We start from the raw sequence: 13,615 nt of genomic DNA, 5'->3' as shown, positions 1-13,615 counted from the left end.
CCCCCAGAAATTTACAACATCCGTCGGTAAATCGCAGCTACCTTAACCTAAATCGAAAGGTAAAGGTGTGTTTTACAGTTAGTGAACCCGAATTGGTAATTTTTACATTAAATAAAAAATCAAGCGGTGGAAAAAAAGATCGACTATATAAAGTTAATTTATTAAAATAAGTTTACTTATTAACAATTATTAATAGGCCAAATGTATATTTATTTGCTTCTAATGGTATCACTACGACGGTAAAATAACAAATAAGGAACCCTAGTTCCCTGCGGCTTCAACACATAGTCTTCTTGAACAGTTCTCACGGATGCGTCATCGTACCTTATCCAACTGCTGTAACCAACATGAAAGGCATCTGTTATGTAATGACCTTTAGTAGCCTCCTTTCCATCATGATACACAACAGCAAATAACTTATACTGTTTTTCTTTTGGCGTATTAGGCTTGGAAGATAATAGTTCTGCAAATAACAAAAACAAGACACTCTCGTTCCCGCTAAGTTCTTCCCCCGTTATACTTACTGGAATCTATTTTTAAATCGATGGGAAATTCCAAAGCTTTCACAATTTTTGTACATCCGTTCAGTTTAAAATCGAAACACTTTAAATGCAAAATGAGTATGACCGGAAGTTCCTCCAAGGTGACTTGCTGCCACGCCTCCACTTCCTCGTTGGTCTTCTCTGACGTTACACCCTCCAACTGATTCTTCGAAACCAAAGCTTCGAGAGCTTCACGCACGGTCTTGACTTTCTGCAACGACAACAAACGTACTTTCGTCTTTCAACCCCCCCTCCCGACTCCCTACCTCAATGTTCAATTGTAAAGTAAAAAAAGGTTGTATGTTGTACGTGGAATGATCTCCAGCGCGATGAATCCGCGATTTGAGAAACCCTCCAAATATATTACTAATTGGTGTCTTTACGAATTCAATTTGTCTAGTTATGCCACCCTTGTTTTTTGGTCCCATAACCTGCCACTCCTTGTCAGCTTCCTCATCGTTTGATTTCGTGTCAAATTTGTTACTGGCTAAGTCGCTCTTCACTAATTTCATCAGCTGAAAAAACCGTTTCGTTTCGTTTGCGAGCCGAATTCAATTTTTATTCAACTACCTCGAGCATTTCATCATTCAGTCCGTTCAACAAACACCCCAAAAACTCCTCGGCGTCCTCTTGGCGGCCTTCGACCAAAAACGAGTCGCTCCTTATGCCGTTCAACACTTTATACATCCACGAAGGTTCAAAGGGCAAGTCGTAATCGATGGACACGCCCTGGTCCTTCTTCTGATTCTTGTCGTGTCTGCGGACCCGCAAACCGGCGGGCAAGTGCTGAAATTCTTTGACAAAGCGACACCTACGGACGAGAACGCGAATCAAAATCTGTTGCAAAATACCCGACAAAAATATGAACATCTGAACATCTTGGAATCACGCGGCGATCTCTTTGGTACAGTTGGTTGAAAAAAAAAAACGGGAAACGAAAATTTCCCTAATGTAAATTTGGTTTTGTCAATTTGTCAATTAATTGTATACTTGACAATAGCTATTACCGGGTGATCAAGAAGGACTGTTTAAGTTGGCAGTACAATTAAGAACATTTTTTCATTCGGTTATTTATAACACTGCAACCGGATATGTTTTGTTGGTTTATTTGACAAATATCTGATGTAGGTATAGCATTAACAACGACAAGCCATCAACAACCGAAAGTTACTCCTGTTATACGATTTAAAATACAATTCAGTGTTACCAACTTAAACAGTCCTATTTGATCACCCCGTATATCAAATAATTTTTAAAAATGTCAATGAATTTTGACGTTAATTCTAACCTATCTCTCGTAAGAAGGGTTCACACTATGGGAAAATTCTAAAAATGTGTCAATTTTATTCTGACAGTTCCCATTTTTTTTACAACCAACTGTACCTTCTCGTGCACTCCGTTTATCGGACAAATCGCAATTTTGCGAAATTGTATGGAAATTATAATTTTTTAAAAATTCCGTTAATCAGTTGACTGTACCTATTCTACCTCCTTGTGTGGGAAATCGGTCGATGGTCTTTCACACACAAATCTAACATTTTAGAATCTACTTTGACAAGACCTGTCACACTGACAAAGTAGACTTACAGCGCCACCGACAAACCGGCGAACTATACAGACATCTAAAGAGTTAACGAAGTTGGTCGTGATTTTGCTTTTGAGTAGTACCACCGCTTTATTTAAATATGAAGACCAAACGGTATTTATACCAAAGAATTAATCGTTTCATATTTTTACTTACATTCCATCAATGATGGGAGTCGCCTTTTGCTTCTCCTTTGAAGTGTTCTGTTCTGACAAACCTGTCAACAAGTTATAAACTGGTGGGCAAGCCAGAAGAGCTTGCAAAATCGAATTGATATAGCAGTAATTACTCCTGTTGATCAACCCCCTCGGTTGCAAGCTAATGGTCCTGCCGTCAACGCTGTGGTTGAGGAGGAATTCTGCAACACAACTCTCAATACCAAATCAACCGACAAACTCTGCCTCATACCTCCCATTCTGTAACAATTGGGATCAACGAATTGCGATTTCATCGGATGTCTGATTGGGCACATTTCTTCATCATTAATTTGTTTATTCACAGCCTCTGTTAATGAAGATTTCTCGTGTTCATTGTTACCGTTCTCGTTATTTGACAAATGCGAAGTCTTGGAGCCGCTGAATAGGCTCGCCCACGATTTGGTCGGAGCACGTGCGACTTCCTCGTTCTTTTGCACCACTCCGTTCTGCTCCTGGGTGGAATCTGTGTTCTTGTCGGGGGATGGTTCGTCTTTTTGGGCAGAGCCAGCGTCGGACAGAGAGTCTTGTTGATGGTTGGGGAGCACGTAGGTGGGCTGGGGTAGGTACCCCTCGCCGCTTTGATATGGGACATCGTCAGCGACGTAATTTGCGCATATGGGTGAAATGTCGACGGTGGGTTGACTACAGACTACACCGTTTGCAAAGTTCACGTTGTTGGGGATGTTTGTCGTAACGACGGGGCTCATGGGATATGATTGGTGATAGTTTGCAGGTAGGGTCGAGTAGACTACATATTGGGGTTGACGCATGGGGTAGTTTATGGCTGGTGCATACACTGAGGTGCTCGGTGGGGAATTGTAATGCTCTTGTTGGGCTACATATGTGGTGTCATATTCAACTTGATTTGACAAATAGACTTGATGCTGTGGCACGATTTTGTGGTTTTCCTGTTCATAGTTGCTGGGCGAAACATACCTGTTCTTCACATCTGCAATACAAAAAAACAGTTCTCTTGCTATCCAATTCACTGCTTCTTCTCAAAAAAAAAAAAACCTTTGTGATCGATCACACACCTAAATATCAAGAGCAAGAAAATATCACTTGAGTGACTAGAAAGTGGATAAAATCTTTTAAAATGTCACAGTTAGGTACTATTTTAAAAAATATTCTGATTATAGCACAAGTCGAAGCCCTGCAACTCGCAAGATCTTGGCAATGGGGCAGTCCACTTTTGCTGAGTCATTGTGTGATCTTTGGGGTCAGACACAAAGTATGGTTAGGTTAGCCTCCATTTCGACTTAAGCTCAAGTAAAAAGCACCATTTCAACAATCAGCAATCTACTTATCACACACAACATTGTTATCTAAGTGTTTTCAGTTATGATGAATATTTAATTGCACAAGTTTCATCAGAAATTGCGAATGTGAATGAAATGACGCATCGAAAAGTAAGAACAAACGTGAAACAACGTTTTCTTACCGGTTTTGTGGACTTTATGTTTCGGAACCCTCCATGGTAGTTGAACGTTCGCATTCTCCGCGTACAGAGAATTTAAAACTTGCTCCCGTTCTTGGTCGTCAACCCCGGTGAGATCCAGAAAAGTAATGTTGTGCTGAAACGGGGCACGTGAATTTTTGATTAAGATTATGCCTCGTACGGCGTTAAAATTATATAAGTCAACACGTTTTATTGGATCGAACTCTGATTATACTCACTGCCTCGAACAGATCCATTATCGCAGCTGCATTTATTTCATATTTGTGATAAATTCATTGCGATGTTATTATCAGAAAATTAACATTTTAAGGTGCAATAACAAAAATATTAAACACACGGGGTTAAGTTTTCACGTTCCATCATTATGTCAACTGTCAAAAATACGAATCTAGTAACTTTCGTTGCGGGAGAACCAATGGTACAGGATTTTCACTAATGACATTTCAGAAGTGACCACTTGACAGTCCCCCACTTTTCAAAATAGAAAATTTGAAACGTTTTAACGGTCTCGGTCTGAAACCTCCACAAATTGAAATTAAAAAAATGTACCAATACATTTATCTACTTAATATAATTTAATCTTATAACCTTGAGCGTTAAAAATATCTTTAGGAAAAAATATTGAAAAACGTATCTTTCAAAATAGCACATTTAATTGCGTAAGATACATAAATGCTACTTAGTAGACAGAGATAAAATTGAAAAATGCTCATAAAATCAATCTTACAATTATCATACATCACAACTAATTACCTAATGCCATCATCACTTTGATATATAGATGCATTTCTTCTTTTAAACTTTTTACTTAAACTAGTTTCACTATCATCCCGAGTTTCTACTCCTGTGTCTTCATTCCCTTCATTTATTGCATCTTGGGTTACTTTTGAACTGTCCTCATTCTCATTTTGTTCCCTCTCTTGTTGTGAACTGTCTTCAAATACTACAGTCTCACTCACAGGTTGAGGTAAATTTAAAATAATTTTTTTCTGCAGTGGACTGTTCAAAGATATATCAGTTTCATCTATGAAAGTCTCATCCCCTACACTAACATCTGTAGCACCTTCAAAAACTTTACTTGCACTAAGATCCAATTTGAGAATTGTATTCAAAGGATCATCTATTAACAGTCTGTTACAAAATAAAACTGTCTGAGGGTTAGATACAGCCTTGGGCTGATTTATTTTCCTGTTAAAATTTTTCTGACCAGAATAACCTTCAGCAGTTTTCTCAAAATTATTTAGTACTTGTAAATTATCACCAAAGCTCAATAAAGTGCAGGACTTTTCTTCCTCTGTAGGTGTAAAACACCATCTTTCATTGCCATTTGGACCAGGCATGTAATTATTAATATTCTTTACACTTAACAAGTGATTAGTTATTCTTAAAATTGTCAACCATTCTAGGTCATAGTTGATTTCAGTTTTTAAATTTGAATTATGAGGGATATCAACAATTTGTAAAAATCTTCTTTTTGGAAGACACTTATCCAATGCTAAAAATTTAGTTACTTTGCCACAACTGTGTGGTATTAAAGCAGCAAATTTGCAATGCAAATGAGCTGAAAACCAATACTCAGGTTTTAAAACATTTAATAATTCCTCTGTTGGTTTACTTCCCAATTGTCCACTGTTCATATCTTCTCTACAATAAAATATTGTTAAATTGATCAAGTAAAATTTCTACAACATACTCAAAAAAGGGCTTAAAACGAATTAATTGCTCTTTATTGCCATAATCCCAAACACCACTTGGCCAATCATGTGACAAGAAAATATTCAAGGGTTCAGAGAGTTGTTTCAGCCTGAATACTTCCAAGTTTCTGATATGATAAACACTACGCTTTGTATACTCATTATATGGGGAAAACTCAAAGTGGCCTTTTAAATAATCCTTTCCTTTATAAATTCCAGACAGACCTCCAATTCTTACACCTAAAATCATCTTTAATGTAATACTATAAAAATATATGTTTAAACTTAACCTGCTATATTTATTACTCCTGCATAACCCAAATAATAAATGTTTGGGGCAACCCAGCCACCATACGGTAGTTCTTGCAAATAATTTGATGCTTCATGATTTCCCCCAATAAAAATGGTTAAAATTGGTGCAGTTTTTTCTCCATTAAAATATCTAAAATATTTTTTTTATAAAAGGGCAACAAGAGCTAAACATGTTTACTTGTAAAATGAACATATGTTGTAGTATTTAGGAGGTACTGCCATGCAATGTAAGTCTTCTTCATTGCGAGAAGATTGAAAATCTCCACAGCAAAGAAGCAAATCAACTTTAAACCCTTCTTTCTCCTCTAAAAATTTAATGGTGTCATATATATTTTCCAGTTCACCGTGTGCACATCCTTCTACAGCTATTTTCATTTTTAATCGAATTTATCCTTAATTATTGCTTTAAAATAGTGGTTTTTAGTGAAAAAAACATGTATCTGAAATTATTAATTTTTATTGGAATTTTTGACAGCTGCGCTCGACAGCCTCGACATTTGTTTAGATGTCAAATTAAAATGAAATGGCGGTAAATTTGTATTTTCCTGATTTCAAATTGTTAAGATTCTATTCTAAAATGTAAGTACAATTAAATGACCAGTCAGGTTAAATGTTAAAAGTCTATTATTTCTATGCATAAGCGATAGTAGGCAACGAGTTAAATCGTAATTATGATCAAAAAGTATTGTAAAATTTATTTTGGCGAACTTGCTTGGCGACAAGCATTTTTTTTAATTAAAACGAGCTCATTAAATGAGACAGAAATTGAAAAATAAAATGTTCACATTTTTTTCAAAAAACTGTTTTGAATACAGATTTCTAAACGATTCATCATAAGAAAACAAACATCAGACATTAGTTTGTAAATGTGCCACCGGAGGACTCTTAAAATTGTGCACGTGTTTGACGTTTGACGTTCATTTACATTTTGACATTCAGAATCTAACCTCAAAAGTCGAAGTGTACAAGTGCACCTAATGGAGTTGTCCGCAGTTCGCGGAGATACGGTGGTGTGAAGGTGTTCAAAGTTTTCACACATAAAAGTGGTGTGTCATGAGTTGACAAAAATGTCGTTGAAAACCGCAGCTATCATCATAATTAGTAAAGAAATTTTACAAGACAAAAAGTGCGACACTGTAAGTAAAAGCATCATAAAAGAATTGAATAGTTTGCAATATACAATAGAGAAAGTAACGGTAATTCCGGAGAAAGAGCATGTAATAGTTACTGAACTCGAGTCGGTGGTGAAAAATTGTGACATCGTGATCACATTAAGCGAGAAATGCGGCACAATCTACCAAGCAATTGGAAGAATGACATCACAAGCGCTCCAACAAAATGAGGAGTTAGTCGAAGTTTTCAAAGAATTGAAAGAGCCGTACGAAACAGAAGATGTTTATTTACCAGTACAAGCAAAACTAATAAGCACCAGCCACGTGTATCCTATCATACATTTCCAGAGGATTTTTATATTGAAAGAAAAATTTTTGAAATATTCATTCAACAAAAACTTTAAAAATCATTTGGCGCAATACAGGAAAGACCGAATTTTTTGGAAAAATATTAAAATTGCCCAGAACGGCAACTCCATTGGTGAATTACATGAAATTAAAAAAATTTCAAATAACCATGTTAAGATGGAATATGTCAGGACTGACCAGTTTGTCACAGTTAAAGTTACAAGTGGAGAGTTGTCTCATGTAGTTCAGTTTGAACAAAAAGTTAGAGACAAATTTGGGAATCACTGTTTAAATTCTACATATGATTCAGATGTTTGGGATAAAGTGTACTTGAGCTGTGAGCGCCATGTAAAAAAGGCTATTGAAGTAAGTAGGAGGTAAGATTTTTTTATGAGTTGCTCCAAAATTTCAATAAGTACAATAAAAAATTATGAATGCTAAATGGATAAGTCAGTAGTTTGGTCTTAATACTGGAAAAATCTGTAAAAATTAAATTTGCCAAGCACTGACTTTTTCTTATTTTATTTGTTTATTAGTCAATGGCAGACTTCAGGAAATGCATTTCAATGTTTTTGCTGTTATGCACTTTTAGTTATATCATATTACATAAAATATAGCAATGTTAATTTATAAAATTACATATTAACAATCAACCTAGTGGCAGAATAATTGAAAGTATTTAATTTTTACATTATTTAGTTGTCATAACCATTTGAACTATTCCTCCGCCACCCGGCGGCACGGCAATTTTGCCGGAGTACATACACTATTAAATACGAATATTACTATCAAGTAATAGTGCAGTGCTTATCAACATAATTACCGAATAATAATGAATTATTCGATTTATTATACAGGCTTATGATAAAGTAACGCACAAAATTCATAAAACGCACAGTATTAATTTTTGAACAAATACAAAAACACGTCAGACAGTTTTTTAAATTCTGCGTCTTTTAACGTATATAGAAAAAAAAATGGGTCAAAGCTGTCAACGTTATGACGTCATAAATCTTTTTTCCAAATGGGAAGCTACGATTTCGATTAGATTATTTGATAGAGCTAATTTTTAGTTTAAGTAGGGATTACATTAAAAAAAAACAAGCAAATTAATAAAAAACTTAATAAACATGATTTTAATAATAACTAATTAATAAGTTAATCAATACTTTAACGCAAGAAATTACTCTAAAAACTGTTTGACGTGTTTTTGAATTTTTTTCAAGAATTAATACTGTACGTTTTCTGAATTTTTGCGTTACTTTATCATAACCCTGTATGTATTTAGATTTGTGCAGAATTTTGAAATAAAATTTCAATTCCAAAATTGCAAATTCATTAAAAAAATAATTTATATATGTATGTAATTCTGCGATAAAAATAATTATGGGTAAAATTCTTTATAATTGCTTTTATCATTCATGACTTAAAAATATTTACATTACCGCTGCCATCGAAAAATGATTAGTTATCTTTCATATAATGTATTTCACAGACAGTAAATTTTTACAACAATGATAATACACTGAGCGCCAAAAGTTCGGAATACATAATATGTACTATCGGTGGACATAAAAAACTGGGACAAACATCAAATTTGTATAAAGTCAAAAATCACAAATATACATCGTGTAAATTTGACTTTTTAGAAATAAGGTTATAAAAATTATGACATACCAATGATACACTGTCAGAAACATCAAGTTAAAGTTCAGTTCTTTAATGACAATTTTTATTTTGAGTGACAATTCAAAAGTCTGATACACAATGAGCAAATTTTGGATGTCCCAGCTTTTAATGTCCACCGATAGTACATAGAAATACGGGGTTATTATACATGTTTCTAACATCGTAGGTGGGGGTGCGCTATTATGCTATCGCTTTAGCACTTTAGCTTTAGGTGCGCTGCTACGCCAACATCCAGTGTTTTTTAAAATTTCACCTCGTAGTAGGCGTTGAAGAGTCGATTGTGAACGCACGGGTTACGGATCACGGATCAGCTGTTTAAATCTTACCTATTAACGAGTGCGTTCACAATCGACTACTATGAGGTGAAATTAGAAAAAGCACCTATTTTATAACCATTTAATAACCCTGTATTTTCCCCTCGAACTTTTCGAAAACTCGGACAGGTCAATTTTATTTTTCTAAATGAAACATTTTTCGGTCATTCTCGTTTTTCACTATTTTTCCTTTCTAGGTTATTGCCATTTATTTGGATAGAACGCTAAATTCTGATTTATCCTTATGCACGATGTAATATCTCATGGTTAAATTTCGATATTTCGTAATTTTAATACATATCAACAAACTAAGACAATGAATTTAAAGTATCCAAAAGATGTACACATTTTTGAAAGTAAGAACCCTCTCAAATCAGTGCATAATGAGGTTTGGATTTCAATAAATTTAGAATTTATCCAAAGATTTTTAAGCTCTAAAAATGTACGTTGACGTTAAATTTGTTATTTTAGTTTGCTTCTATCAGAATTACTTTACTGATATTTGAAATATCGACATTCAACCATCTGAGTGTCGTTTTCTTATTTACGAAATTATTTTTTGAAAAGTTGTAAAAATAAAATTTCACTGTCGCTTTTTTTTTCACCTTTCAAAATCGATCTCGGGAAACATCTGTCCAAAGGTCACACGTATTGATCATTGATTCATTGAATGTTTAAAAAAGTAATTACGTCATTGTACGGAAACGGAAAATGAGAATATTCGGAAAATGTTTCTTTTAGAAAAATAAATTTGACCTCTTCGAGTTTTTTTTTTTTCAAAACACTTAAGAGGAAAGAAAATATTTCCATTTACACTATCCAAATACCGTGCGATTAACAATTATTTAGATCAAAATAGGCTTTGGATTTTGAAACGTATTTCCAAATCTAGACTTTCAGATGCCCTGGATGCACGGAAGTATTTAGGGGTTGCATATACCTGTTTCAATTTAAATTTTGAAATTTTTACTGAAACTCGACCAAACGGGCAACAGCACTGTATGTCCATTCTCCGTAAGTGAAAACACCATTACGATTCAATGATGAATCTTTTCTGTTCTAAAGTAAAAACCATTTTTGAGTTAAAATTTGATTCACAATGACAGTTGTTTAACGTTTATCAGCTAAGTTAGCAAAGATACGAAAAATCTGACAGTGTCAAAGTCATAGCCGCCCCTTATCTAAGTAATTGTTGATCGCACGGTATAAATCGCGCATTTGTTCCGTATTCCACAAAGAAATGTCTTAAAATTAACCAATTTCAGAATATCGAATCGTGTATAGAGCGGTACGGCTTAGAGAACATTTTTGTAAGTTTCAATGGCGGAAAGGACTGCACCGTCCTTCTGCATCTGGTTCTGGCGGTAATAAAGAAAAAACATGCCCAATACACGCAACCGATTTTCTGTCTGTACGTGCAAAGTGAAAGTCCATTTCCTGAACAAGACGAGTTCATCCAACACTCCAAGACTTACTACAATTTAGAAATCATGACCATTAAGTCGGGAATAAAGGACGCTCTTCAAGAGACTTTGAAAAAGAATCCAAATTACAAAGCGTGTTTTATGGGTACGAGACGAACGGATCCATATTCGAGCTATCTGCAAGTTTTTCAGGTTCGCGTAACGACCATTTTTGCTGTTTTCATCTAAAAGTGTTTTTGCAGATGACTGATGCCAACTGGCCTCAGATAATGCGAGTCAGTCCGTTGCTCGATTGGCACTACTGCGACATCTGGGACTACTTGCTCTACTACAAAGTTCCATATTGCACGTTGTACGACATGGGATTCACATCTCTAGGAAATACTGAAAATACTACAAGAAATCCGTCTCTCATTTATCGCGATCAATTTGAAGAAAAAGAAATGTATTTGCCGGCTTATAAAATGTGGAAGGAGAACACAGAGAGAAATGGCAGGAACTCGAACGGATGTTAAATAACAATCAGAGATTTTATTCTTTTGTGAGGTGAAGGAATGCGTTTTTGTAGTACTCTGCACTTTTACTTAAAAAGCAATAAAAGAACGGAATTACTCTGAAGCAGTTCACGTTTTAGTTAAATTATACATATTTATTTGAAATTGTTTTCTTGTAGTAAATTTTATTTGCGTTAATACGCGTTTTATTTGTATACTTTCCAACCAAAGAAATCTCTTAAATCTTCGCACAACGCATTTTTAGTGGAAAATATGATTCTTAAAATGGTCTAAAAGGAAAGCTGGTTAAGGTATAATTATTGTGAAAGTAGGAAGCAAAATGGAACTAGGTAACACAAATTATTAGTTTTTATTTATTTTTTTTATAATGGCAATGACGCATGTTTTATGCTAATATTTACTTAGTTCGATTAATAGTAACAAAGTTATCACGCCACAAGATTGATGAAGGAGTTTACGTCAATGTTGTATTTTGACAATTGATAAAAGGTGATAGATAACGTTATCTGGTTATCATCTAGTAGTTAGGCAACCAGTTATTACTTACGTCAATTATCAAAACAAATATTGACAGCTGTCACTTTGACAGTTATTCCAAAACAGATGTCAGTTGCGAACGTTGTGTTTGATTAGAATACAATTTCACAATTGCAGTGTTAAGACGGTTGTAAAGATTTAAAAGTTGCCGAAAAACATTGTTAGGTTATGGTGACGTTTAATAAACAGGGTATTTAGCCAGAACGAGAATGCTACCAGGAATCGGTTTATTTGGTACCGGCCCCGTCGTGAAGGTTCTAGTGCCTATTTTACGTGAAAACGGTTTTAAAATCGAAGCGGTTTGGAGCCGGACACTTCAAGATGCCCAAGAGATAGCGAGAGATCTGAACATCCCCTTTTTCACCAACAAAATCGACGACGTCCTTCTCAGAAAAGACGTCGACTTGATATTCGTTCTGTGTTCGCCGAACCTCCACGCCCAGATATCCGTAAAAGCGCTGGGGATAGGCAAACACATAGTGTGTGACAAACCAGCCGGTCTGAACCAGAGCGACGCCCTCAAAATGGTCAGAGCTGGCCAGTACTACCCCTCTCTCATATCTTTGATCAACCACCCCTACCGCTTCCTGCCCGCCTTCACCCACATGAGAAAAGCCATCAAAGACGACTACCTCGAATCTCCGATCACCCTCATCGACATTCGCATCCAGAGCGGTTCCCTGTTCGTGGACAACGACAGTTTTGACTGGAAATGCGACGACATCATGGGCGGGGGCGCGCTGAATCTCATCGGCAGTCACGTGGTGGATCTGGTGACTTTCCTCACCGGACACAGAGCCATCAGGGTCCACGGCGTGGTCAGGACCTTCACCAAGACGACCAACAATATCAACGGGATACGGCACATCTCCGCCCCCGACTTCTGCTCGTTCCAGATGGAGTTGAGCGACGGAATCTTGGTGACCGCAACTCTGAACAGTCACACTGTGGGCAGCAGTTTCCAGCAGGAGGTGATGATCTGCAGCACTAGCGGCCATCTGGTGGTGAGAGGCGGGGACTTGTTCGGGAGGCGGAATCGAGGGAACGAAGAAGTTTTGTATTTGGACGTGGAGGATTTGCAGTGTGCCGTGCCCAATTCGACGTTGCCTAAACCTTTCATCAAAGGGATATGCAAGATGGGGTCGGCGCTGAGGGAGGCGTTTTTGCCGGTCAAGGAGAAGGCGGGTTGGGTGAAGGAACCGGTGTGTTCGGCTGCCAATTTTGATGATGGATTGTACGTTCAAGCGGTTTTGAGCGCTATCAGACAGTCGTCCAACACCAGACAGTGGGTTAAGGTCGACATTATGACCAAACAACCAGACACTAACGCTTTATTGAGTGCCGCCGTTAGACGCACTGCCATATCCATGTCATAAAATGTTTCATAATTCTATAATTAATTTTTTTTTAAAAGCTAATGGACCGAACTGGTCCTTACGTGATAACTCACTCAAACGTAGTCTCGAGTTTTAAGTGTATTAATTATTTTTGTACATTAAGAGAAGCTGTTAATTTAAAGAAACAGGTCGAATCAGAATCGGTATCATTGTTTGGTACCTATTTTTGTTCAATAGTATTTTACGAACAATACACTGTTAACAATAAAAATTATATACACCTATAGTTATTATTATTATTATTATTACTGTCACAAATTGACTGTGACTATAGCTAATTTCAAAATTATAGAGTACACCTGAGAAGTCAAGAAGTCGATTTATTAGTTTTTTCCACATGTAAACATGCCTTTTTGAAATTTGAACGTCATACTCGTAGGTTAGGTAAGTTTGACAACATAAAACGTCGCTGACAAAAAATGTAAGTGCATTTCACACTGTAGAAAATTAGGTGTACTCTACCGGGTGGGGCATCGTATACGCGCACGCG

At 36.2% G+C, this 13,615-nt stretch overlaps 4 protein-coding genes across 4 annotated transcripts; 2 read left to right on the top strand and 2 right to left on the bottom strand.

Annotated features, from left to right (window-relative positions):
* Window positions 1–144: 144 nt before the first annotated feature.
* Usp10 (ubiquitin specific protease 10) lies at window positions 145–4,199 on the bottom strand. Its single transcript, XM_069045407.1, has 8 exons — window positions 4,002–4,199; window positions 3,766–3,898; window positions 2,536–3,273; window positions 2,284–2,485; window positions 1,113–1,353; window positions 809–1,057; window positions 525–753; window positions 145–463 (listed from the first exon to the last, which is right to left on the bottom strand). Exons 1-8 carry the CDS (start codon window positions 4,017–4,019, stop codon window positions 210–212), a joined length of 2,064 nt encoding a protein of 687 aa, XP_068901508.1. The 5' UTR covers window positions 4,020–4,199; the 3' UTR covers window positions 145–209.
* Window positions 4,200–4,418: 219 nt separating this feature from the next.
* ldbr (lariat debranching enzyme) lies at window positions 4,419–6,306 on the bottom strand. Its single transcript, XM_069045414.1, has 4 exons — window positions 5,968–6,306; window positions 5,768–5,919; window positions 5,477–5,717; window positions 4,419–5,427 (listed from the first exon to the last, which is right to left on the bottom strand). The coding sequence occupies exons 1-4, from the start codon at window positions 6,162–6,164 to the stop codon at window positions 4,533–4,535; spliced, it is 1,485 nt and encodes a 494-aa protein (XP_068901515.1). The 5' UTR covers window positions 6,165–6,306; the 3' UTR covers window positions 4,419–4,532.
* Window positions 6,307–6,706: 400 nt separating this feature from the next.
* Window positions 6,707–11,368, top strand: LOC138129167 (FAD synthase-like). The gene is made up of 3 exons (XM_069045422.1): window positions 6,707–7,615; window positions 10,518–10,868; window positions 10,919–11,368. Exons 1-3 carry the CDS (start codon window positions 6,857–6,859, stop codon window positions 11,189–11,191), a joined length of 1,383 nt encoding a protein of 460 aa, XP_068901523.1. The 5' UTR covers window positions 6,707–6,856; the 3' UTR covers window positions 11,192–11,368.
* Window positions 11,369–11,751: 383 nt separating this feature from the next.
* On the top strand, window positions 11,752–13,351 carry LOC138129223 (glucose-fructose oxidoreductase domain-containing protein 2). The gene has a single exon (XM_069045490.1). The coding sequence runs from the start codon at window positions 11,938–11,940 to the stop codon at window positions 13,102–13,104; it is 1,167 nt and encodes a 388-aa protein (XP_068901591.1). The 5' UTR covers window positions 11,752–11,937; the 3' UTR covers window positions 13,105–13,351.
* The last annotated feature ends 264 nt before the right edge of the window (window positions 13,352–13,615 follow it).

This window comes from Tenebrio molitor, chromosome 1 (assembly GCF_963966145.1).
Source record: "Tenebrio molitor chromosome 1, icTenMoli1.1, whole genome shotgun sequence".
Classification (NCBI taxonomy): Eukaryota; Metazoa; Arthropoda; class Insecta; order Coleoptera; family Tenebrionidae; genus Tenebrio; species Tenebrio molitor.
The sequence above is the reverse complement of the archived record's forward strand: the minus strand, read 5'-3'. Positions and strand labels throughout refer to the sequence as shown.